General features: G+C 42.7%; 1 protein-coding gene across 1 annotated transcript in view; it reads left to right on the plus strand.

Moving 5' to 3' along the window:
* The first annotated feature begins 11082 nt into the window (after positions 1–11082).
* Positions 11083–27782, plus strand: part of NIPAL2 (NIPA like domain containing 2) — a 69524-nt gene continuing 52824 nt past the window's right edge. The window contains exon 1 of the mRNA XM_006273238.3: positions 11083–11515. Coding sequence (XP_006273300.1) covers positions 11360–11515 — 156 coding nt within the window. The 5' untranslated portion in view covers positions 11083–11359. The remainder of the gene's footprint in view (positions 11516–27782) is intronic.

Consider the following 27782-nt stretch of genomic DNA (forward strand, 5'->3'; position numbering starts at 1 on the left):
CTCACTGTCTTTCCTTCCTTCACAGGTACCAGTGGATTCGTCCTCCATGGGACCCTCTCTCTGCCTGAGGATCAATCTGGTAAGTATCTCCTCTCTCTCTCTCACCTCTTTGCTTCACCGGTCACCATGGTTACCTTTACCCAGTCAACTGGTCTTATTAGCGCTGGGTTTGCCATTCCTGGCTTTCCCCACTGACTCTCCTCATGCTGTGCCCCAGGGGGCAAAGAAAAGCCGCCTGCTGTGGACTGTAATAACCACTGGCAACAATCAGTAAACAATCACCCTGGGTGCAATCCCTCTCCCCAACTGTGTCTACTAAGTAATTATTCTTGCCCTGTGCCTGACCCAACTCTCCCCAGCACTCGCAACTTTGTAGCACCAAAGGAACAGGGCTGTTCCTTTCCCTGTTCCACAGCAAGGCAAAAACCCACATGATCTTTATCAATCTGATTAGGGGAAGGAAGAAAAGGCCTGCCTGAAAGTGAATCTGGCAGTAGCTTTGACCTTAAGTACATGAGCAAAGTTTACAAAATCTAAAAAATCTCTAAACCCAAGAATACAGTTTTCTCAAGAAGAACACAGATTACCCTAAACAACAGCAAAACCTCAAAATTCTCTTTGGTACCCCTATCTTTCTATATCTCCAGCTGTTTTTAAAACTAACTGTCATGGGATTTTCCATATATTATAAATATACATGTCCTAAACTAGCAAACTAATAGTTGTAATATTGAACTGTGTAACTAAGGTAATAAACAAAGAAATACTCAAATGCTCCAAACTGTGCTTATTTATACAACAGAAAATGTTGCACTTAATTTATACAGAGCAGTGATTCTCAACCAGGGTGTTCTGCAAGAAGGTAAGCACTGAAATAAATAAGTCAGGTTTTGAAATATTGTGCTGTTCGATTCACAAAAGTTCTAGAGGGGTGCCTAGAGTCCAGTGAGGGATGCCTTGAGTCTAAAAATGTTAAGAACCACTGATATAGAGGCAAAGTAGGTTTTTGCATGTGGCTGTTAAAAATTGAAAAAAAGAATAAAATCAACTGGAAAATGGGCTATCCATTCTCTATCCCCTACCTGCTTCTGGGGTTAGATTATAGATTGTCCCCCCCCCCCCCCCACCCCCCATTATTCTTTAAAGGGTAAATTACAGGGCTAAGGAAAACCTTGCAGACTTGGAATTTGTGTGGAATCTATTTCACATGTGTAAGAGCTGGACAAGGAACTGGATGATCCACATCAAGCAAACTGGGAGTTTTCCATGTTACACACACAAAACCAGTCTTGATTGAAAACCTGTAAATCTTTTCCTTTTATGATGTTTCCTTCCATGGGACAGCTTGATTTCAATTTATCTATTTATTTTCTTTCTTTCCAGTATGTTCCAACCCATCATAAGCTGTCTGTAAATTCTTTATATCAAATGGCTTTCAAATAAAATATATATATATTTTCAAAAGAAAGATCAGTTCCTTAGGTCCAAACAAGTTGAAAAGGGGACACTGCTATATCCAGTGAAGTTAAAAAAAAGTTGACCTTTGCACCTTGAAATTATTATAATATTGTTAAAAATAATAAATATGTAGAGGAATGTTCTGAAGATTCTAAATAGTGAACATAATCTCAGGCAAGGAAAGATTTGCCTTCCCTAAAGGAAGATAAATCTATTGTAGCATCACTGAAAGATGTATTTAACATATGAATTGTTGATAAAGGCCTAGTTTTTTCAACAAAACTCTCTGGGTCTACAAAAACTCTATTTATAGACAAAAAGCCTACAGCCAGCTATATTCTTTCTAAGTTAAGCGTTTAAAATACACCCTTTTTCTGGACAAAACCAAAGTAAAGGAAACCCTTGGTATTCGCAGTTTCAAATATTCATGAATGCTGAACCCACATTTTAAATACACTTTAAACTCTTACCAGAGCTCCTCAGGAGCTCCACACTTGCCGCATCAGGCTCCTACCACCACCATTGGGCTCCTGTTGTCACCACTGTGCTCCCACCGTAGCCATGCTCCCCCCCCCCCCCCCCTTCCGGCTGCCAGGGGCACTGTGTTCATGAACGCAGACTGCATTCATGAATGCAGTGCCCTATTCACAGATTTCACCATTTGCAGGGATCATGGGAACATATCCCCCATGAATGGCTAGGGTCGCCTGTAAAAAGAATCTTTGAATTTTGTCTGATTAAACTTAAAAAAGGTATTTATTACAAACCTAGAAATCCGCAAGTCTACATTAAATGCTTCAGAGATCTCAGGTTACTATTTCAGGAAATATCTATGTCAGCCTGTCTTGACCAGGATGTTCCCTGTGAAATTCATAAATAATCATTTCCCTGATTTATTATTATTATTTGTTGAGCCTGAACAGTCTAGTCAGCTTTCTACAGAGCTGTACAGCTGTAACTTGATTTTTTTTGGTTCCGTCACAAGGATAAAAGCAACATTTTCAAAAAGTATTTCTGCAGTTAAAGCAAAATCCTAGCATGTTGATCTTTGACATTTATAAACATTAGGCAATAATCAGAACTGTCTTACCTCTTTGGATAACACGGAAAAATATATTTTAGAATATGCACATTTTCCAAGGAACCAATTTAGTTAATCTTAATTCAAAAGAAAACAATAACAATCTGCTAATAGTTTATTATGCAGAAAACTTTGTTCTATAAACCCCTAAATACTAGAACTGGCAATGCTGCATGCAAACAGGCTTCATGATGTAAATACATTATTTATTACATTTGTTTGAAATTCCTGCCCCCTCATACATATGGTATTCATGTGGACAATTTATTTCTTGGAGAGAGGAAACCAGAGCAGTTTTTCAGTCCACTCCTACTGTAGGTTGCCTCTGACCCCCCCCTCCAAACTTTTAATATTGCAGGGATTTTATAGATTTACCCATATACTGTACCATAATTTCTAGTTTCAAATGACAAGTTTCCAAAACAAAAAATCAAACCAGACTGGATGTTGGTATACATAGCTTCAGTTCACTGATACTTCATGCTGCCAAGGCTATAATACATCAAATATTTGCTGCAACCCCGATTTTGCTCTGGTCCTGGAGTTTGGGTTTTATAAAATGTGAGTGAGTTTCTGCAGTTTCTTTCCAACTACTCAGTTAAGTAAAGTTACTAAGGCCTAGCTCAGGCCACTAAGTCTATGCAGGTACTTTTCTCTTATTGATTTCAATAGCAGATAGGCACTCAGACACCTGTGACTGAAAGCCTTTAGAGCTGCAGTTCTCAATATTTTTTGTACCAGGACACATTTGCTAAGATCAATGGCTTGTTCCAACCCACACTCCCCTGGCCCAGCTGGTGCCCAACCACAGACCCCTGCCCCCCCAGGCCATGGTGGAGCCCCTCACTCCTGACCCACAATCCCCTGTCCCACCCAGCTCTGCTGCAGGGGCTCCCAGCTGCCCCTGTCCTGCATGGGCTGGAGCTCAAGCAGCAAGTTCTTCCCTTGTCCCGCCCCCTGAGCAGCAAGTGCAGGCCCCTGTGTGTATGGGCACTGGCCCCATGCTGCCAGCCCAGGCACAGAGCTCCCCACTGCAAAGGACCAGGCCTGTCCCCTCCCCCCCTGCTGAAGGGCCAGGTGCCTCCCCCACTTCCCCTGTCCTGCTGCAGCCCCACACCCAGATACTTTCCCCAGTGCCAGCAGATGTGCATGCACACGTATGCACACACATAAACCTCTCTCCCCTCAGCCCTCTGGACTGTTCCCTGGACCTCCAGCCCCCACTCTCCATACATTTACCCATGCCCAGTGGCTGGAGCTGTTCCCCCAACTTGGCCTCACTGTATGCTGGCCACATGCATCTGTGCGCACAGTCGCGCATGCTCCTGCTGCCTCCAATCGCCCCATGCAGCCCCTTGCAGGCTGGAATATTGCTAACTTACAAAGGGAAACAACCCATGCTTTTGCGCATTTTTCTGGGACTTGCTTGCAATCCTTTCAAATGTATTCTTTTGTGTCAGAGAAGCTGACCCCTGATCAGATCTTTGCATTGGACTTTCTGCTCTCATGAAATCATATAGGGTTGGGCTGGACCTTGAGGGTCATCTGGCCCAACCCTCAGATGGCTATGAAGGCTATCATTACCAGTTCTGCAGGCAAATGCTTTGTGAGGAAAGCAGTTCTATTTTCTGTCTTTGTTAAATGTGACAGCACTTCAACTACAGGTTGCTCCTCAAGGGAGCAATCCTGGGAGCTCAAGCAATGTCTATCCCATCTCAGAGGAAAGGCAGCAAAAGGGCACAACAGCCCCCTTGGCTCTGCAGGGAACTTGTGGACCTCCTGTGTCTAAAAAGAAAGACCTATAAAGGTAGAAGGCTGGATCCACCCCAAAGGAGGAGTACTCTGCACTGGTCCAGACCTGTAGGGAGCAAACCAGGAAAGCCAAGACTGCGACTGAACTCCAACTGGCTACACATATCAAGGGCAATAAAAAGTCCTTTTTTAGATATGTGGGGAGCCGGGGGGAAACCAAAGGCAACATTGGACCCCTGCTAAACCATATGGGTCAACTGACAACTGATGCCCAGGAAAAAGCCAACCTGCTTAATGGGTATTTTGCGTCGATTTTTCACGAGTCCCAAGAGACAGCCCTGCCAAATATTTTCAGAAAAAGAATTCCTGTTCTCTAGAGTGTTTGCAGGCAATTGGTTGCAATTATTAATTTTGTTTGAGTTTTGCTCACTTTGATTGGAGAATAAAGTCACATGATATCTCTTTTCATTCTTTGGTTGGCTTGAACAATTTCAATCAAGTTTTTAGCATGGATACTCCTATTTACAAATTCAGAATATATTTTCAGAGAATATTTTCTTCAAATACACAAAATAAATGCATATTTTTTCCAGTAAGCATATTCATAAGAACACTTGCAAAAAACAAACAAAACATGAGAACAGCAATGCTCCAAGTATAATCAGTATGTTTTGTCAGTGGGAAGAGATATGGTAATTGCTCAATTCTAACAACTGAACCTGCCCATTCTTCTTGACGCAAACCAGGATTTTAGGTTATATGGTGAGGTCCCACAATGAAACAGACAGCAAATAATGGTTGAAAAGGATGGCTGGTGTGTGTTTAGAGACATTAATTTACATTTATAGATAGCATCAGTCCTGGTGTCTTTCTTTCTCCCAGTGAAATCAATGGTAAAACTCTTCAGAGCAATAGCAGGCCTTTATGATCTTTAATGTCAACAAATTACAGCACGAAAAGTGGTGAGGGCAGTTCTGTGTAGCAAAAGAGTTAATCTATTATGTTGAGGTGAAAAAGATCAAGTTAAATTATAGCATTCACAGCCCAATTGTGTCCCCGTGATCAGTGCTGGAGTATGACATGCTGAGGCCCTAAACTATGTCTAATTTAAGAGGCCCCATGTGATAAAAATAATTCATGAAATCCACAAAAATGGATTTTCATGAAATTTTAAGATAAATTAAAGTTATTTCTGCACAAATTTATGAACTCAATATGAATAATAACTGTGGAGCCATATATATGTATATTTTTGTCAGATTAGAATGAAGGTGTCCATTTTTTTTCCTTATTTAGGGGCTCCTCATATTGCGAGGCCCCAAACCGTAGCATAAGTAGCTTAAGCCTAAATCCAGCACTGCCCAGATTCATGCACGTTAAAACAGATTCAACTGAGTCTACAGCAGGTTCCTTCCTTTGTCCTGAATCCATGGACAATGCACAACATGGGCCCTACTATCTACAACTGCAAACAGGGTATATGGGAGATATAAATCATCCTTTCCTTGGTCCTCTAGAGATTTCTCAATCCCTGCGAAAATTAAGAGAGCATTCACACTAATGATGGAGGAGCTGAGAAACACTTCCCTTAGCCCCTGCCACAATTTCTCGCACAGCAGGGTTGATTGGGCCATTTTTTATTAGCAGAAGGGTAGTTTTCTTAAAATCCAGTTGTGAAAGGTTTGAAGCACTTGTTTTCAATCGCATAGTGAATGCTGACATCTGGTGGCACTGAGTAACTGAATTTTCATTAAACAAATACATTTCTGTTTTAAAGAGTTCCTTCAAAGCAACTGGTTAAACATTTGGGTTAAGAAATGTTTTATCTCCTTACTATATTGCTTATTGCTATTGGAGTTTAAATCCTCGGCACAGTACACGCGCACTGCAGCAAGACCCAGGCACATTGCTAGCCATATGTTGTGAGATGTTTGTCTGGAGACTTATTTTTCAGATAATTTAATGAGTGTATTGTAATTTCAGGAACAATTAGTCTATTATGAAATGGAATCTTTTAGTGCCCATATTAAATAGACAGCATCATAAATTGCAATGAAATTCAAGGCCCAATTTTTTGTGCTTCAGGTCAGTGATGAATTACTGTTGACTTAATAAGGACAGGAGGCGAGTCTTGGATGTATTAATTTTTTCACCACCACATTGCTATATTTATTGGCCCTTTGAAAGCATACATGTATGAATAATTAGTCCTGGTAACATAAAATTTTGTTTTGTTTCAAGTTAAAATAAGTAGCATGCTGTCACGGTTTAAAAGAGATCTATGATAGGATGGTTACATCAAAATTTGGATTAAACTCATGTTTAAAATCTATTTCCTCTAATTGTCTCCTGCTTTTGATTAGTTTTAAGAGCAGTTGATGGTCTTGTGACTTGAAGATTTTGCATTTCATATTTTGTGTACATCGTCTGGAATTTTATGTGAAATTGCAGGTTTGATCTTTGACCTCTGTTTATTCTACTACTGATTCACTACTAATTTGATAGCAAGCCATAGGGGTCTATGGTAAACAAGCTGCTCACTTTACATAGCAGTGTTTGCCTCCTAACTGAAGAAATATGTATGGAATATGCTCGGGATGCTGTATTCTACTGCAGAAATAATAAAAAGCACAGCAGTGTTCAGCTTCCCAGGTCATGTTTACATCTGGAGAAAATACACTGCATTCCTGATAAGCAATGACAAGCCATTTCTTATCCATTTTAGATTTTTTTAAATTATTGTTCAGCCTATTTGAGAGCCTGATCCTGTACCACTGTAATCAATAGGAGCTTTGCGGCAGTTTTTAAAGAGATTGAAATTCAGCTTGAGTGGAACAGGTAGAGATGATAAAAAAATAAATATGCATGGGGCTGGACTAGAATGAACAAGACATTTTAGAGAACAAGACTTCTCTGAGGAAGCAGATCCTACGTCATCTTTAGGCTCCCCCCCACCCCCCGCTAGATTCATAGGAACCCAATGGAGAGCAACTTCCAGTCATGATTGCAGTAAAAATCAAAAGGATTTTTCTCCTTCTCTTCCCTCCCCTGCAAAAAAAGGCCTGGATTAAATAGAGTGACAAAATTTAAGACAGGCAGGATCACAGCATAGCTGAGCCACATTGTAGATTTAAAAGTGCATTGTTCCTGGAAGCATATTGCCGTGCTTCTTTGTGCTGTGCTGCCAGCTCCAGGAGGTTTCCTAATGCTGTACTTTAATTCTAGGTGGCACAGATTTTTGCATGTTATTAAAAACTAAGTGACATTAAGCTAATCGCAGTGCACAGCTGCTGCAAAGTCAGATTTTTCTGCCAGCGTGAGGCGGCAATTCGACTGAAAGAGCCCAGTTATTCAAATAAATCTGACCCTTCTTCAGGTTATAGGCTGGTTCTATTAGGAATGTAAGCAGAACTTTGAAAGCTATTGCATATGAAATGCCATCTGCAATTTATAAAAAAACCACGCAGAATGCCATAGAGGCCTCCAAACTTAAGAAGGTATGGGGGTAAAATTATCTAAACCTGGTATGGAATAATGCTCCCATCAATGTTAAATTAAATCAATGGCAGGTGAAGCACTGAAAAGGCTCAGCACAAACAAGGTTATAGAGAACCTGCCTTGTTCTTTTTCAAACAACTTTTTATATGGTCACATTTTTATTTCAAACAATATGTTGATGAGAATGGAGTTAGCCATGAAAACTGCCTTGTGACTGGTGGGGATTATTTGGAGGTTCAATTAAATTTATTTTAGGCAGCTTCCCAATTTTCAACATGCTGTCAGCTTCTGCATTTTTGGCAACGGGGAACTGCACCGCAGAAGTTTCTGGCAGTTGGGTAGAAGGCCAACGTAGCTCTTGGCTCCAATGAAAGGTGGGGTGTGGTTTTAGTTACTTAGGTGGCAGATGAGGCTGGCTCTTGGCACTTAGTAGAATTGACTCCTTCCCTTCTCATTTGGCCAGGGACAAAGATGACTTTAAAATGGGAGACAAAGGGAGGTTTGAATATCTTTCCCACTGTACAAGACTTTGATAACTAGCTGCTCCATTGCTCTCTGCCCCCAGTATCTGCCATTACATCCAACAATTACAAATTGGAAATGACAAATAAGAACATTAGTTTGGTGTTTCTGCTAAAATGATCTGCCTTGAAGTAGCTAATGTTGACATTTAAATTGTCAGCAGACTTTCATGTTAATGATCCAGTTAGAAGAATGGAACCCATTCACACTTCTCTCTCAGAGTTATTGTTTCACCTCTTCCTAGATTCAAAACAAATATCATTGCATCAGTTTACACTTCTTTCCCATTTTGAGGATTTTCTTTGCAATTGTAAACCAAGTTGGCTAGAGACATTTTTTCAATGCAATCTGAGGCTTTGAAAGCACAATTATGCAACAGTTTAAAAATACTCAGAAACTGTGCAACTGTTTATGAAGGCGGGAAATAAAGAAACCATTTCAGTACAGTATATCCAGCTATTCAATTCTACATACCAGTATTCACAAAGTATGCAGAGGAATGGTGATCACTGGAACTGGTATTTCAAGTTCAACAGTACCCTGTGAATCCTTGAAACAAAGTGTTTCTTGATACTGAATCATCATTTACAGGAAAAGCACATTTAAAATAGAGTCAATAGGAATCAGTCTTTGGTTCCTGAAACAAAGTCATTTTAACAGGTATGCCATCAGTTCTGTCTGGAATAACTGTGTTCAGTATAGTTGTACTTCCTGGGTGCTTGGGACACTCTTTCTGTTCTTGATTACCCAACCTCCTCTCTTTCTTCTCACACTCCAACAAAACTTGGGATCACATTCAAGGTAGCATAAGCCAATCTTCCATAATACTGAATATTTCTATTAATGTTCAGAACAGAGCACCTTGTCCTTTTTTGGAGTGTCAGTGAAGACCGTGCCACATTGACCACCCCCCCCCTTTCCTGTATCTACCAGCATCTTACCTCCCCCTTACACTCACATCACAGCCTGAGGCTGCTGCAGCGAATGTGTGATTGCATAGTAGTGCTAGGACAGTCTTTAGTTAACTTTAGCTTCTCTAAAGCAATGGTTTAAAAAGAAAAGTGGTTAAATCATGCTCTTTCTGATCTTCATTCCATCTTGCTTTCTCCTTTTCATGTATTTCTCTCTCTTCATTTTTCTCCTGTCACCTGGGTCACTGCGCCATACTTCTTGGACATGATGCCTTGCTAGAAGTTCAGTCTCCAGTCTGTTCCTCTGGACATATTGTCCAGCTGCCTTGCTCTCCTAGTCTACATTCCTCTGGGCATTTTTCATCCCAAATGAATAAGCCCTATTACTTTTCTTTGTACTCTTATGCAGTAGTGGTTCCAGACAAAATATTATATTTACCTGTTGGTCTTTATCTCTTACAGACTATAAGCACTTTGAGGAAGGGGCTACATTTTTCTTAAGTATATGGATAGTGCCTAGCACAGCAGGACCCTGAAACACAATGGAAGCCAGGAGCCCTCTGCATTACAAGTAACTGGAGTCTTACCGGCCACTAAACCAACATTTGACAAAAGATGTTTCAACAGGATGTACTGTTGTTAATACTGCTATTGTGTAAGTCTCTGGGAGTGCTGCCCATTCAAACCGCAACACCTGAAGAACTGCATGAAATGAGTATGGTATGCCAACCTAATTATTCAGTGTTTTCCTCACAGTCTCTTTTCCTGTGCCAGGTCAACAATCCTGCTGTTCAGACTGGCAGATGGACAGTGTAAACTTCTTCCAGATTATACTCAGCTATATGTTTTACAAATCAAAAGGGTGCAACAGCTTTACTCTTGCTTCTGCATTTAGAACTCTCCATATTGCTCTGTAAGGCTATTTGTATCTTCCTGTGATTTCCCACAACCCCCCTTTCTGGCCCCTTTTTTCTTCATGCACCTGCAAATGCCTCCACCTCCTTTAGGCTAGGGACAGAAGTTATATATAAACTGGTTTAAGTGATCAGAAACTGGTTTAAACCTGTAACAGAACAGAAGTTCAATGTGCATAAACCAATTTCAAAATGGCCAAAACTGGTTTAAGATGAACCTGGTTGAAAGTATTTGAAGTATTGAATCAATTCAGGCTTTTTGAATATCTGTATTTAGCCTTAATGCTTCATTCCTCTTTAACATGCTTTTCTCTACTTTATTTTCCTTTATAGTGAAACACTTGTCCAGAGGGATTTCAGATGTTAAAGTTAAAAAGTGACTAGTTTTCACATACAAAACTACTTGTTTAGATTCTGGATCCACCTCGTGTACTTAACAGCTTACTCCCATGTACTAAGCCATCCCCTAAGAAACTAAACAAACATATTCATATGCAACTGAGGGTACTTGCTCTTCTGGGGCGGAGGGTGTCGTAGGAGAAGAAGGAATGAAGAGCAAGTTTCACTTTCCAGTCAAAGAGAAGAAATAATATGAGGCAGCTGAAGTGACTAATCACACCTCACCAACAGCAAATAGATGAAATAACAGCTTGGAAACAGCCCCATTACCTGAAAACTGTTCACATAAATTATTTGGTAACTACTTACAACCAAGGAATATGCTCACAGAAACAAAAATTGATGCTAGTAACTCAGGAATAAGTCATTTTTAAAAAGCTCATATCACTGAATGTCAATTAGTTATGAATAATTTAGCCAGTGTAAGAGTTAGTGTTCTCTTGTCTCTGAAAGAGTTAAGCTCTCACACTGCTAGTATAGAATAGGGGTGGGGCACACAGAGAATCAGAGGGGGTGGGAAGTGTGAGTGCTAAGCTACAGTTAGTAAAGCCAGCTGAAAAGTTGTAGCATGTGGCTTTGTCATGTTTATACAAATATCTATAAAAAGGTAAAAAAAAGTCAAAAGCCATGCAGACCCTTTAATACCCCTAAGTTCCCTAGAAGTAGCTTTCTTCCTCCCCTGATTGCACACACCTGTTCAGAGCCCAGGCAGTGCAGGAGTATGTCATGCAAGAAGAATTTTTCTGCCAGACAGTCCTAAACCAGGAAGTGACTGTAAAGTCTCTGCACACCTGGGCAGCCGCGCAACCCCCTGGCAAGTGCTCATGGCACTGTGTGCAGCAGGAGCCATGGGGGTACAACTGATGACTGGAGACATGCACTTCCTGAGCTCATTAGGCCAGCTGTCTTGGAACTCCACCTCTGAGGAGCACCAGATTGGAAATGGGTCCCTCTCCAAGTTTTGGTACAATACAAACAAGGTAAATGAGTGACTGTCTGGTCCAGGGGGCTATAGATGAGTGTCAAAGTTAGAAGCTAAGGGAAAGGAAGATGTTACAGTTCCTTGAGGAGCTTCTTTCCCTGAACCTCTTTACTAACCCACCCTTACTGTTTTCACCTGCTCTTAGTTAGTTAATGAGTCAACCTGTAGTCTCAAAATGCTCAATTAAGCATGGATTTCTTCCCTGGAAACATATAACACTGAAAGGTGCAAGAAATAGACTCTTACTCCTATAATGGGAGAAAAGCATTGTCCTGGTATAGTTTATGGTGTGGCTGTTTAGTTGTTGTCTTAAGTGCTGATTACGTGCTTCGTACTGAAAAGGGCACAAAATGGAGAGGGCCTAGATCTTCAGAGCTGACAAGTATCTGCTAACAATAATGCTATTTTAGAGATTGATTTGGCCTCCTCCTTTTCTGTCAATTCACAACCTGTAAAGCAGTGGAGGTAAATAAACTTATATGACTCCCAACTGGGTAAGAACTGAGCTGCCTTTTTGTAATGTAAAGCGCTGTATAATCCTGATATCCAACTTGTAAATAGCTGCTTCCCATTCTAAAGAAAGTGTGCTGTGGTTCCCTCGGGGCTTCTAGTAACTCTCAAATTCCCCTGACTCTGTATTCTCCTCTTGCGGAGTTATCCAGGCACCAATCAGTGTAGCAGCATGTGTCAGGTGCAGGCAGTCTCCTGCTCCCAGACCAAGGAGAGGGTATGAAATCATCCTACTTCTTTTCACATGTCAGCAAGATCTCTCCAGTCCTGGCTGTTTCTGGCACAGCTTAAGGCCAGACCGCTAGGCTTACTACTATATTGGACAAATGAGAACCAGGGTGCTTAAACCATGATGTCTAAGAGTGACAGAGCAATGAACTGTCTGAATACTATACAGCAGTTGCTTGGTAGTTACAACTTTGAGGAGCACAGGGCTTGCAATGGGTCACTGCCTGACTTCTTGTCCAGCACATGCAAGGTAACTGCTTTACTTTGGAATGAGAGCAGAAGCACTGCAATTTAATGTTTCTGTCTGGGACCTAGGATTGTCTGGCAAAACTGACTTTGCACATAGAGTTGATTCTCCTTAATTTTTTATGTTTGCCATGCATTCCCTAATCATAATACAGCCTCAGTAATTCTCATCATTTGTTTCTTTATAAAACAAAAAAAATTCCTGTTCTAAACAGTAAAATAAGAGTAAAAAAGGAATGGTATCCTTCAATCCTTAATCAGGCAAAACCCATTGCTATTAATGAGAACTTTCAGGCTAAAGATTCCCAATTAGATTCTTCACCCTTTTGCTGCCCTTTGTCTAATTTCCAGTTAGCTTACTCAAATTAGCAATTGTAAAGGTTAGTCTGGGCATTCCCAGTGTACAAACATAGAGTTCATTCTATGGAGCTAATAGAATATTCCCATTTTCTGCACCATATATTTGGGGCTACTGGGCTTCATGAGGGTAGACTCTTGCACCCATGGAGAGTCTCAAGAAGTCTGCAGCAGGATTGGGTTGAGTGAAGTGGAGTGGAATGTAAAAACACCTTTTGGGAACACTTCGGCAGGAAGCTGAAAAGTGAATATTACTTAACATTTGCTTTTATATATGTGATTTGAAGTAAATTTGCAATCTTTGTTTAGTTAATGCTTATGTGGATACCTTACATGCAAGGTTTTTTTTCCTTATGATCATTGTTCTGAACTAAATAAGGGATGTGGTTTTTATTTACCATATAATTAAAATAAGCTGGAGAGCCTATGTTGCCTACTTCATGCAAAAGCAGGACTAGGAGCCATGTTGATCTTTTAAACTCTGGCAGAGATATAAGGCTAGATTTCTGAAGGGTCTAAATGTATAGTTACAGACATTGTTTTTCAGAACAGATTGTTTTTTATGAAAAAATCTTGAAAATGCTGAATCGTTCCTTTTTTGAACCCCCCGGAGGTACTATTGCTACTTTTTAAAGAATTGTCCTATGCACTACCATTTTTCGTTCTTCTTTAAAAGACTAAGAAGCATAGAATATATGACTTATATATTCAAGAAATAACTATATAATCTGCTTAAACTTCCTTGAGAGTAAAGGTAGATATCCATGAGAGAACACAGTATGTGTCCACTGTAACATGCTGTATGGCTTTGGCCTTGCAGAATGCCAATGGCCCCTCCACACTTGGAAATACATAAGTTCAGTATAGAAAATATACTGAAATTGTACAGGCTGCAGTACCCACATTAAGAAAGGAAGATTGCTTACTTTGTTGTAGCCTTTGATTTGGTAATAAACATGTTTATAGAAATATTGTCAAAATAAACATTAAGGAAACGAGATGAGGGGTGAGTTTTTTGGCCTACTCCTTTCCCTTTAAGGCCTACATAAAAAGACCTGTAGTGGCATAAATAGTCCACAATTCAACCCATTTTATAGAGTCTATAAAACTCCAGCCTCTGAAGAAATACCACAGGGGTAGTAGCCCCTGATGAGGCCTACCAAGTTTCAAGGTGATAGGTGTAGAGGTTTGGGGGCAACTGCACCTCAAGCTGCTGACAGGCAAAACTCGTGACATAGATGACCCTGTGTGTGTGTTAAGGCCCCTGCTGAGGCTACGAAGCCTGCCAAGTTTCAAGGAGATAAGTGCAGGGGTTTCAGGGAAACTGCACGTCAAGCTGTGGACAAGCAAAACTCATGATATGGGTGACACCGTATGAGTTAAGGCACAGCAGGGTGAAAGCTGCAGGGATGGTAGCCCCTGCTGTGGCCACAAAGCCTGGCTGCTGTCAAGGAGATAGGTGCGGGACTTCTGGGGCCCTGCACCTCTGGTTGCTGACAGGCAAAACTTGTGACATGGGTGCTTGTGCAACTGTGTCTGCCTTGGGGCATGGTGGGGGGAGTGGATTACTGCAGGCCTGGCTGCTAAGCTACTGTGTTACTAGTTACCAATTAATCATGATTCACTCAGGGACCAGCTCAATACACAGGACCTAGCTACTACATAACAAGTTAATGAGCAAGGATTAACACTTATAAAACCACAGACTAAGGAGAGGAAATAAACAATACAGACTATCAACTGCCCCAAGACACAGACAGTCAGTTGCACAAGCACCCATGGCACAAGTTTTCTCTGTCAGAAGCTAGGGGTGCAGGGCCCCAGAACCCCCCTGCACCTAACTCCTTGACAGCTGGCAGGCTTTATGGCCTCAGCAGAGGCCACCACCCTTGCAGTGTTCAGCCCTCTGTGCCTTAAACACAGGGTCATCTATGTCACGAGTTTTGCCTGTCAGCAGCTTGAGGTACAGTTCACCCCAAACCCCTGCATCTATCTTCTTGAAACTTGGCAGGCTTTGTGACCTCACCAGAGGCTACCATCCCTGCAATTTTCACCCCGCTGTGGTGTAACACATAGACGTGACATGAGTTTTGCTTTCAAGAATTTGGGGTGCAACTCCCCCCGAAACCTTGCACTGATCTTCTTGAAACTTGGCAGGCTTCATGCTGTCAGCAGAGGCTACCATTTCTGCAAGGATCATCCAAATCTGACAGAAAACAACAAAGTTATAGATATTTCATTGATTCCCCATTATACCCTGTGGCCGGATCTCTGATGTGGCTCTGAAGTGGTTTGGAGGCTCTGAACCGCTTCAGAAAGCCTAACGAAGCCAGCGCTTTGATCCAGACATGCTGCTTCAGACGCTGAAATGTCTGAAGCCTCTCCAGATCCGAAGCACAGTCTGAAGCCTCGCGCAGCCCTATTAGTTTTCATTCAAGTGTACAAATGGGCAGTTATCTTGGAGCAGCTATGGATCAGGAGGGAATGAAGGTGGTGTTTAAAGCTCCATTTCCTTATGCTGTGATTTCTGTGCTGCCATTTCATATTCAGTACAAAGGATGATTTTCCCTGACCCTAGGTTTCATTGCTCACATGTGGTTACAAAATCATCTCTGAACAATACAGGTATGCTGGCAAAATTCTGTGTGTGTAGACTGAGCCTTGGTCTGCACCTTTTTGATTTTTAGCATGCTTTTGCCTGGCTACGCTTGGCCCGAGGGCTAGACCCAAAAAAGCACTTTGGACATTTGATTCCTAGGCCTCCTACAACCTGGGAGCTTGACAATTCTGAGTTAGACAGGTAAGGATGGAATCCACAAAACCTAGCATACTGCTTAAAGCTGTGGGCTGTTTAAACAAGCTAGTAGAGAATGTTGATAATTTTTTGCTATTAAGGTTTGTATACTACAATCGAGTCACTTCTCAATTTTATTTTTGATAAACTAACATTGAACTCTGGGTGCCTTGTCATAAAGAATTATTTTATAGTTCTCTTTTGTCATGGTGAACTTGTTTATGTTACAACTTACCTAAGAACTTTGAAAGATTGGCGAATTTGATTTCTGTACATCTAACGTAACTGTTGAGGCTTTGTAGTTATGCTAGCAAAAGAAGAAGATGGCTGTTACGTTTGAATTCCTAGCCAGTTGTTAACATTTTAAAACTTGTTCTCTGTTGGGGCCATGGGAAGACGAAGCCAAATAAACTTGTAAAAGAAAAGCAATGTTCAAGTACAATGCAAAAATAAATTACTTAAACTGTATGGAACAAAATCCAGACCTGAAGAAGAATGCACTGCATTTAAAAGCTTGTCTAAGTCTATCCCAACTACAGAGTTGGTCCAATAAAAGATATTACCCACAAAAATCCTTGATTCTGGCAATTTTTTTTTTTTTTTTTGGGGACCATCATGGCTACAACATCACTTCACCACAGCTCTGATTTCCAAAAGGATTTGGATGTCTCACCATCCATAATGGAATCTAACACTCATTAAAGACAAGAGAAAAACTCACTTACTGCAAAATAAATTAGATCAGACCCCAAACTCTTAACTTTTAGAAATAGAAGGAAGGGAGAGAATGAGTGCATTGGTTTTGGGGGATGTGACAGACCTTTGGCTAACCCAATAAATGTAGTTACATTGTAAAAATCTGTAATTGTTCGATTTTGGGTGACATTAATAAACCAACTGTTATATATTCATGTTTATAATGGCACCACAGATTCCCTCAAAAGAATAGTGTTTGTTCATATGAACAATTGGGTGTATATATTTTCTCTGCATGTGACTAATTTGGACTTTGGAATGTAAGTTTCTAAACACAGCCAGTTGGTATGTAATTGAAAGCCAGAACTGGAACTGTGCTATAAAGAACTGTGGGAGAGTTGTCTATATAGGAGTGTACTTTCAAAAGTAAATATTCAATATCTAATAAAAGAAATGTGTGCTACATAAACTGGTGTTATACCACCAAAACTCCATTTTCTTTAATAGACTTAGCTAATGGTTTATATTTATATTGTCTAGCCTAAGGGCTTTGCGGGTTTTTTTTGCAACATACTATAATTGGTTGTCAATTAACACATTAATTAATGTGATGATAAATGCTAATATAGATTCTTCACAAACACTTGTCATGTTTGTCGTGGTTCACTGGATGGATCAGCCACCACCAGAAATAACATTTGTGTTCAGGAACAAATGTTTATGACATGTCTACATTAACATTTGCAATGAATTAATATGTTGCAACATAACCAAAAATTCTAGTTGAGGCAAACTGAGAAAAGAATCAAGCCCAGTACAGTTTATGATGTCAAATCTAGCTTCAATGGCTTGGTCTTGAAGAGGAAGGGGAGGACTTCTATTTTTTTTTTAATTATATGAAGTAATACTTTTACAGTAAGGGCACATCTACATGGGGGATTAACACTGGTGCCAATGGGGTTAAAAGATAAAAAGATCTATATCCACACAATTCAGTCTGTCATAACAGTGCATCTGCTGAATTGCTCTGGAGTTTTTAATTTTGCAGAATTGAGAGTAATTTCACCTTGGAACAGGGTATAGTTGTGTCTGTGCTCCAGACTATTCTGATGGTTCTCTAGCTGCCTTCCCACACTGCTTGAAACCTTGCCTTACCCAGACATTTTTTGCCTGTGTGCCTTCTACCACTCTGGGTGCATGGTGACCAGACAGCACCTCCCATTTGAAGTGTTATATGCAGACAGTTTGTACCTCTTCACCCTTGCTTGTTCCAGGAGTCATTATACTCAACAAAACAAACCTAGTATGTTATTCTATCCCTGTGCTATGCCTGATTGTCATCCTTCCACATGGACCTCTGATGAAGTCCTGTATCTACTTCCCTTTGGGGAGAGGCAAGGAAACAGGAAGCTGTGAAGTCAATGCATGAGAAAAGAATCAAGCCTAGTACAGTTTATGATGTCCCAGAAAAGGAGAGAATTGCTAAGACAATGGCCTAGTGTAGTCATAGCTTGGAAAATCATGCAGTCTCCTAAAACCAAGGATATGGATGTGGCTTACAAGAGAGAAAAGGGAAGATGGACCTCCAGCTACCTGCCCATGTTACAAAACATTGGACAGGATTTGGGAATTGAAAGCCAGCATCAAATTATGCTTCAGCTTGGATATGACTAATGGACAAGAGGATATCAAAAACTGCATGACTTAAGACTCCTTGCATAGAGGTGTATCAGCCAGTCAGGACCCCTTCAAGGCATAAGAATCTGAGCGAGACCCTCTACAAACAGACTTGGCTACCTGTACTCATTTGCAGCCAGTGTTCTCTCCCTGAGAACACTCAGGCGACTGGCAGTGCTGGAGAAGAAACTGATAAGCAGGGATCTGGGTTTTCCATTTTCCATGGAAAACAGAAAACCATGAATTTCTGTGTTTTCTCTGATAAAAATGGGATTTTCCCTTTTAGAAGAGAAACCCGTGGATTTCTCCCTTTTTCAAAGAGCTCTGCAGGCTGGCAGAGTTGCAAACAGCTCTTGTAGGCTGGAAAAGGGGCAGGGAAACCCTCAACCCTGCCCAAAGGGGAAGGGAGAGGGGGAAGAGCAGGGCCCAACACACACATATTGGAGGCTGCTTCAGGCGTACTCTTCTTGCTAGAGTTAAGTGGGGTTTGGGGGTTGCGGGGCAGGGCTGGTGGGGGAAGCTGACCAGGGGCTGAGGGAGTGGGCAAGTTTGCAGCCGGCCGGACACTTCGACTGGGAGGGGCTTTGCAGCCTCCCTGCTTCCGGCCAGAGTGCTTGGCTGGCTGCAAACCCCCGTCACTCCCAGCCAGCTGTAAACCCTGCCTCCCAGCAGGAGTGACCAGCCAGGGAGTGCCCAAGCTGGCTGGGGGCTGAGGGAGTGGGGAGGTTTGCAGCCAGCCAGGTGCTTCAGTTTGCAGCTGGCTGGGAGCAGTAGGGGTTTGCAGCCAGCTGAGCACTGTGGCCAGGAGCAGGCAGGCTGCAAGCCCCCTCCCAGCTGGAGTGCCTGGCTGGCTGCAAACCTCCCCACTTCCTCAGCCTCCAGCCATCTTGGGCACTCTCTGGCCGGGAGGAGGGGGTTGCAGCTGGCCAGGCACTCCAGCCAGGAGCAAGGACACTGCAAACCCTCCCTCTCCCGGCCACAGTGCTCAGCCAGCCACAAACCCTGGGTTGCAAACACTGTGCTCCCCACCCTGCTGCCTTCCCCCAGCTTCTCTGGAGTGCAGCTTGTGTGACAGGCATGGCAGGGCACAGCAGGGCCATGCACAAAACCTGCCTGCTGCTGCAAACTCTGTGCTGCCCTGGCCACACTTCCTCTGTGTGCACAGGGGCAGGCACACCTGCCCTGTCCCCACCCCCACACAGATCAGGGGGACGCGGGCCCCCCCTGTCCCCTTGGACTGCATGCTGCCACTGGGAGTCAGCCCCACCTGAGCCTGCAGCAGGCAGGCAGCAGGGGAGGAGCTGACTCATGCTCCTACTGTAGCAGCCACTGCCTTCCGTTGAGGGCAGTGGGCTGTGGACCTGGGTCCCTGGCCCCATAGCCCTGGCAGCTGGGGGCCCCCCTGTGGCAAGGCTAGGGGGCAAGGGCTGTGGGTGGGGGGCAAGGGTCACAAGCAGGTCTGTGGTGTGTGGGAGGGGAGTGAGGGACACCAGCGAGGCTGTGGGGGGCATTTAATTTTAACCACAGATTTTGGAATGTCTATCAGAGAATGTGCAATTTTTTTATCAGAGAATTTGTGATTTTTTTTTTTTTTTCCATCACAGAAAACCAGGATCCCTGCTGATAAGCACCATAACTTTTGCCTTTGTTATAAGTTCTTGCTGTTACAGGCTGTGATATAAACTCTCAGTTATTCCTATTGGACTCTGTCTTCTTCAGCACATGTGAGCTAAAGCCCCTTCTAAATCCTGTCTTTCATCCCTGTGGGCAGAGACAGCCCTGGGGGGTGCGGGGGCCCAGGTCAAATCAGCCTGTGGGGGAGGGGGGCGGGCCTTAACACTGTGCAGGGCTGTAGTACCCCTGCAAAGGGGTGGGGGGGGGCGGAAGGAGGGTCTCCATGTTTTTTCTGCAGCATGGGGCTGAGCTGCCAGCTTCAGGAGGATGTGGCTGCTCCACTTGGTTCCACAGGGCCCCCCAAATTGCAGGGCCCAGGGCAGTCTCCCCGATTTGCCATACCCTAGGGACAGCTCTGCCTGTGGGTTACAACTTCCTTTTGCATACTCAAAATGGTGCTGATAGTGGGAATGCTTTGTAATGACCAGTTTAGCAGCCACAGCCCTTACATTTCTTTTCCATTTTCCTCCCCCGCATTTCTGACTGAACCCCCCCAGGTACTATCTAAATGTGCAGTAACCAGCTCTACTGTGCAGTAGTGCCAGCACATGGTCTTTCTGTGACACTTAATGCACAGTAGATTAAATCTATTGTACATTAGTGTATTAGCATGGCTTTTGTAGCATGATGTGTAGATGCATCCTGTGACTATGAACGTTCTGCTCCTTGCTTTGCAAACTGAAGTATCCTTTATCTTTTAATTCCTGTTTGCAGTGTTAATAAGATTTTTTTTTCATTTTTGAAGGATTTTTTAAATTTGCTCCCAAAAGCTAAAGTATTCCTTTACCATGACAGCTGACCTTCCACTGTTTGTAAAAATTTCATAGATATCTACAAAGCATATGGTGGTAACTTCTCCTAGGCTGGTGGACCTAACCACTCAGATTGGCTGTATGCTGAAAGCAAAGTTCAGCAGTATTATAACTCTGTGAGGGCACATCAAGCAGTATACATAACAAGCCCGGCAGAATGATAATCAAACTGGGGAGATTGTGTATTGAGATGTACCCATCCTTTTAAAATTAATGGTGTGCAGAGTCCTCAAAACCAACATGTAGCAATATGTATCCCAAGTCATTAGTCTATGTTATCACTTTCTGTGCCCCAAACCACAACAAACAACTCAAAGTAAAAGGCAAATTGTATATCCAAAACATGAATGCATTTTCTTCAAAGCAGATACAAATAAGGTACCCCGATGACTGTAATTTAAGTGGGGATGTGTCACAGGTTATTCCAACCACCCTGAAAGCTGTTGAACCTCAGGTTCTAGCCCTTGGTCAGGTTCTCTCTATTTCTCCTACCAACATTGTGCAGAACACAGCATAAATTATAATTCAAGGCAGGTACTGCTTGCCTGTGTCAAGTGACCATCATTTACCCCTTGGAGTCCTGAAGTCACATTCCATTTTCATCCTGCAGCTGCAACAATTGCTAAATAGTTCTCTTCTGTGATCAAAATGTCCAATAAAAGGCGCTGACAGCCATAGTAATAGAGGGTAAAGCAGGATCTCCCAGGTTAAGAGGAAGAATGCTGACATGATTAATGTCCATGTTGTCAATCAGGCTGGAAAATCACCTTTTTTGTCTAGAGAAAACAGGCAAGAGTTCTTGAAAATTCTGATATCATGAACTTTTCAGGACCAATCTACATTAACACTAGTAAAATGACTGTAGTTGTTGACAAAGTCTTGGTAATGGGGAAGTATCATCTATATATGAACCCCACGGTTTGGCAGAGGGGACAAACACTAGGACTAGGGGCTGTCATTCCCTTCTTAGTGCAAGTGCACATGGGGAGGGGAAACTTGTAGCTACTGTTGGAAAAACTGTAGCCAAACTCCTCTGTAGTTTACAAAGCCACAACTATCCAATAGTGACATGCCAAGTACTTTTGCACAATCTACTATGTATATCTGATTGCCAGCATCATGGTGTGGAGAGTTGTTTTGTCTATAATGATTGCTTAGGAATTCAAAAAAGAGTCCCACTATATTCAAAGAGAAGGGTCACAGGATGGTGAGAGAGAGGCATCATAGGATTTTCATAGCTTCATCCCAAGTTGTGTTATGTAATGAGGTCTGTCTAGCTTCTGCTAGATATTCCATCAGGTCTTGTAGGACAAATCCCACAATGCTTAGAGCCCATCAGCTGAGCAAAGGGACTGCAGGTACCCACCTATAATGCTTAGTAGTGCATACCTCAAGAGAAATCCTCTCCCATGTGGAAGTAAAGTGAAGTAAAAACTACTTATTCATTTATAGATGACTACTGTGTGCCTGTTGCATTATAAAAATCTCACTTTGAAATGTATCACCTTGTGTAGACAAGCCCTAACTTGTGCTAAATCTCTAGCTTCTTGAACTCAATCAGTTTGGCATAAACTGGAGCCCCAGATACTTGGTACACAAAAAGTAGTTAACATGATGTAACTACACAAATGTTTGGTATTGTAACAGCATATATGTACAGGCGTGTCGCAACTTACGCAGGGGTTAGGTTCTGAGGTCACCGCGTGAGGCAAAAATCGTGCATAGTCAAATCGCCAGTGACTTGACTAGCGGCAACTGCCTCTGCCTCCAAAACCTCCCGCCGCTGCCGCGGAGCCGTGCTTGGAGCTGTGCAGCCGGCAGCAGCAGTGCAGCGCGGGGTGGGGGGGGGGGGGGGGGGAATGGCTGCGTGCCGCTGGGCCACCACCATGCTGCCAAAACCTCCTGCCGCCGCCGCAAACTGAAACAACTGTAGCCTCGCCCCCTCCCACCCTGCGTAAAGTTGAATTCGTGCAAGTTAAATGCACGTATGACGCGACTGTGCTGTATTATGTTGTTTCATTCTGTATTTCAACTATGTTTCTACAGCAGGAAATTCCCCTCCCAGAGGAATTACTGTAAAAGATAAAACAGACTAGGTCACTTGTGTGCATACAAATAATTTCACTGACATGACTGAAGGTATGAATTAAAAAGTGTAGTTCTCTTGACTTTAGTTTGTGTGTAGAGAAGCTTTGATACTACTAAAGTGTTTGCGCACTGAAGGTAACTAATGTTCTCTTTCAATGCTTCCTTGCCACGCATTTTTGCTTCTCTTTAATTTGTTGTCATTGGTTCTTATATTATCAACTGTTGGTATTTATCTTTGCTTTATGTTTCTTTCTCTTTCCCTGAGAAACTATATCTCTTCAGTGACTAAGTCACCATGAACGTTATCATTTGGAGTCTGTTATCAAGAAGCAACAATTTATTTATCCTCTCAGGATAACAGACAGTAAAGTCTGTAGTGTCTGTGGAAGGGTCAGTCAAGCAACAATGCTGATTTCATCTCATCGGGATCCTGTCAGTATTTCTAACCGTATGTTTGCAGCTATTGAAACAAGTTAGAGGAATGTGCGTTCTCAGGAGTTTAGACGTGTTTTTGAGAAAGCAGAATCTAGCTCAAGAAAGTGTTTGCTGAGATCAGCTTGATTATTTTTCCTAAAAAAAAAAAAAAAAAAGAGAGAGAGAATAGAGTATTTTTCCAATGGATATGAAGTCTGTGGTACTTCTTGTAAAAAAGCTATTTTCTTTGCTCACATCTCTAACTAAAATAGAGTGCAAGAATAGACTTGTAGTTCTGGAAGATTATCAGCAAGTTTCAGGTTTAGACTCTGGCTACTTTTTCTAGAGAGATATTCAAATGCTATCTGTAGATTCAGTCAGCTGAGTAGGAAGACTTATACTTCCTTTTTTTTTTTTTTTTTTTGGTAAGTAATATAACTTCTAATGAGATTACATGTATGTAACCTGGGTGGTACGCTGCTGGTACCCCCTCTTCAATTGAAGGGATGTCAGCGGGTGCGTGTATGCTGCGGAACATGACTGCCTAGCTGCAGGACAGTTCACCTTCTTTCCATGCAGAGCAGAGCAGAGACGGGGCACCCAGTGTCTTACCTATTTACCTACTTGCCTACCTATTTATCTACTTACCTGTTTACAGGTTTAATTATACAATATTATATAAAACATATACGCTATTTACAAATATAAGTTTACAAAGACAATAAGTCTTGTCAACCCTGAACTCAGGCACAGGTCTTGATCCTCTTTGGTCTTCCAGTTAGTATGCAGCCCTGCCCTCAACAGGGCCTTGCAGGCAGCAGGTGTGGGAACACTCAGTGATAAGACACAGGTTAGACAGCAAATCAACAAAGGAAAATCTGGCAGGGATGGGACAATAGCAGAACATGCACAGTGATATCATATCAAAAGGGATACCAATACATAATGGTAACCAATACAATTAATTCAGGTATAGAGTCAGGGTTGCGCTAGCAGACCCTACTAGCAGGCTAAATAGAGCAGCTTTCAATCCTCTCATAATGCAACATTAACAATGTAAGTTTACAATAAAAATCTCAGCAACGTGCGGAACCAGAACAGCAGCTGTGCCCCCAAGAAGAAATAGTACCGGGAAGGTACCCGCTACCTTAAGGGAATGCCATCACCCTCCTCTCGGCCATGACTAGGAGGGGCCCTGTAACCATGGAAACCACCCTTAACAAACAGGGGCCCTAGGTTCCTCTCTACTCCCAAAGGGGAGTCATCCCCCACCCCTCCTCAGGCTTTCATTTGATCACCTGAATGGGGGAGGGCCCCTCTCCCTCTGTGGCAATCCCCTTCCTGGATAACTCATGACTCCCAGCAGCTTTTGGTGGGCTAGGCTCATCTCTATCTGTGAGATGGATACAGGGTGTCTTCCCTCACCAGGGTGGTTGACCTGTCCATTGCCTCTTGATGCAGGAAGGCCTGAGCTATCTTGTGCAGCTACTGGGCCTGTTGGCCCTCTCTCAGCCCTGTGCACCAACTCGTGCACCAAGGGCTCCTGCCTCATGCAGGGTTGGGGACCTGTGCTGACTCATGCTGCCACCAAGATCCCATCTGCTCCAAAACCCTCTCCAGCCCTGTGCACTGGCCCGTGTACCAAGGGCTCCTGCCTTGTGCAGGGTTGGGGACCCATGGTGCTTCGTGCAGTTGTGGCATCCCATCAGCTCTCTATGCCCTGTGCACTGAAAGGGCATCTGCCTCATGTAGGATGGGGACCTGCGCTGCCTCGTGCAGCTGCAGCAATCCCTTCAGCTCCACAGCACTGTGCACCAAAGGCTCCTGACTCATGCAGTGTTGGGGGCCCGCACTGCCTTGTGCAGACGCTGAAGTCCCATCCACTCCTGGACCCTCCATGCACTGATCTGTGCACCAACATTGCAGCTCTCTCCACGGTGGGACTAGAATGCAGCTGCTTACTGCCTCCCACTCGACAAAGACATCTTCTGGGCACTTCCAGGGCAACTGCTCTGCCCCACTGGTCAGCTCCACCAGCTCTTCTGCAGCCCTCTTTATTGTCCTTCATTGAAGCTACGCATGTGCTGGGCACACGGGCTTTTTATCCCTTCTAGAGCCTCCACCCCCAGATTGGAAATAGAACAATGGGAAAGCCTGAAGAGTTAGTTCCCCCTCAGGACCTCTTCTTCACCTCACCCCTGGGTCAAGGCAGGGCAAGCCTTCTTCCTGTCTTAATCTGATTGGTGGGGAAGGGAAATGACCCCACCAAATGGCCTGAGCCATCCAGCTCAAGCCATCAAGCTGGGCTGCCACCAGCCAGCCTGCCACATATATCAACATCAGGGCTACACATGGGTGCTGACTGAGGCTGAATTTTAAATCCATGCTCATATTCCAAGCAGGCTTACTGTATTTACTCAAGTAAAATATGACATTTTTTACCTATGCTGATTGGGGGAAACAAGCCCTTTGTCTTATATTTGCATACAGGAAAACCACCTTATTACATACATTGTCTATCATTAAACTGCTGTCAGAAGCAGCATGTGCACGGTACTAGAAACCAACTATGAAGCTGATTGAACACAGCCTACCCAGAGTATGCCTGTAAAACACATGGCCCATAGTGGGCAAACATGCTGATGGGAAACTGCCATAAGGCTAGATTAGTGCAGTCCCATTGGTATAAGGTATAGTAAGGTATAGTACTCATTATGATCAGTCCCCCTCATTGCTGACTCTTTCAACTCATGCTGAACCACTATATTGAATACTTTTCAACTTCCTCTTTGCTCCTACAGCTGAGCAGCACTTCCCCTCCCCCCCCCCGACATTTCTACCGATTCTTGTTTCTCTACCAGTCTTAAATGTCTGGCAAACATCTCCAAATGTCCATGTAGGTGAGAAGCTCTGTCACTCCCTCTCTCAACCTGTTGAGTGTCACCCTACCCTCTATGGGGTGGAGCTGGACCAGGCAGCTCTGTGTCTCAGCTGCATATAAATGTTGGAGGGTCCTGGGACTTCTGACAAGAACACCAGTTTCCAGACATGAGTTGGGGGCTAATTAGCACATGGATCCTTTGTAGTGGGTATCTGGAGTACACACACATGGTGAGCAGTGCTGGGCTACTGGGTCACTATGGCTTGAAACACTGCTGACTGCTCTGGGGCCTGGCACAGGGAGGGAACAGAGCCTAAGCAGGGTCTGACACTAAGGTGGCAAAGAGGCTGCAGGGGGAAAAGTTGGTGGGGAGTGAAGGGCAGAGGGCCACCTTACCTACCCCTCATTATTTTCCCTGCTGTAGCAGTGGGAGGGGGACAAATTCAAGACAAACCTCTCATAATTAGACTTTACACCTGGAAAATTATAACAAATTTATAAAGCTTCCATATATATAATTTAATTATTGGCAGGGGTCATCTTAAATTCAGGGTTGCTTTAGATTTGAGTAAATACAGTATATCAAAATAAAAAGGATGAATGCACATCTCTGGTCTCCATGACTTTTCAAACACATTCCAGTATGTGGTTTCATCCATGAGCTATTCCAACTCTTAAGAATATTAATTACAAAGTAATATTGTTCAGATGTGACTTGATAGTGACATGGAAGCAGAAGTTTCCAAATTGGTCTACAGGACCCTTTTCAGTGGCCAAAAGACGGCTGGTCACATAATGGTATGTTTTATCCATATTTTTTTCAAAGAAATAATGCTAAGAGAAGGGGGAGACTCATTTTTCCTCAGTAATAACAAAATGCTTGCTAAATTAAGGACAGTTTAAAGAATCTCCTCTTGTTGCTTTTCCATGAATCTATGCAATTTATGGAGTTATCATAGGGATGCTGTTTGATGGTGAATAGGAGAGGAGATGATCTGAGAAAATCTCTTCTGTTAAACTGTAATCCACTCCATGAAAAATTAAGATTGAGCTTCTGCTATATGGCCACTGGAAAGCTTTTCATTTGCAAGCTAATAGACAGCACTGGAAACTTGAAATCGTACCTTCTTGATTATGCAATGTTAGTCACATGAAACATAGGCTGCTACTTAAGGAAAGCTGAAAAAATTCCATTACTTTGCCCATAGTTTCCTCTGTGACCTCAGGAAAGGCACCCAATGCCTTGTCCAACAGCTCTCCCTACTACACAGTAAAAGATACCACAATAAAAGCCTTGTCTCTCCCCAGTCATCTTCTAATTTTTGCCATCTGAATTCTGAAGTTGAGGAATTGAAAGATAAGAGCTGGGAGTGTTGGTCTTAAAAGCCTTTGAAAAGCAAAAATAAAATAAAATAAAATCTGCGGTTCTTCATTCACCTTGGCATTAACCCAAATGGGTATAATTGTGTACTGTATTGTCAAGCACAACAGCAGTTTCTTGACATGTTTTAAAACCTGTATATTCCCTCTTAGCTCATTAGTTTTAGGTAGTCCACAAGGTAATCAGAAAATGATGAATATAGCATAATAAAAGCCCATGAAAATGATATAAAGCACAGCAAGGGGCTCACTTTTCCAGCCTCCTTGTATCTTCCCAAGATTCCCACACATCAATATGCTCCTCTTCCTGTCTGCTTCTTTTCTAGCTGTATAGGCTTTGTGTTCTCTAGGGAAAGGCTGTGTTAAGTCATTAGCAATTTGAGAGAAAATTCTAGCGAAGACAAGATAGTTTGTAGCTTGCATGTAAATAGGTAGACTGAATTAAATATCTTACTAGTTTCTAACACAGTCATTTAAATTGTGCAAAAACCTTGAGTTAGCTAATGAG

This window comes from Alligator mississippiensis, chromosome 3 (genome assembly GCF_030867095.1).
Source record: "Alligator mississippiensis isolate rAllMis1 chromosome 3, rAllMis1, whole genome shotgun sequence".
Taxonomy (NCBI): domain Eukaryota; kingdom Metazoa; phylum Chordata; order Crocodylia; family Alligatoridae; genus Alligator; species Alligator mississippiensis.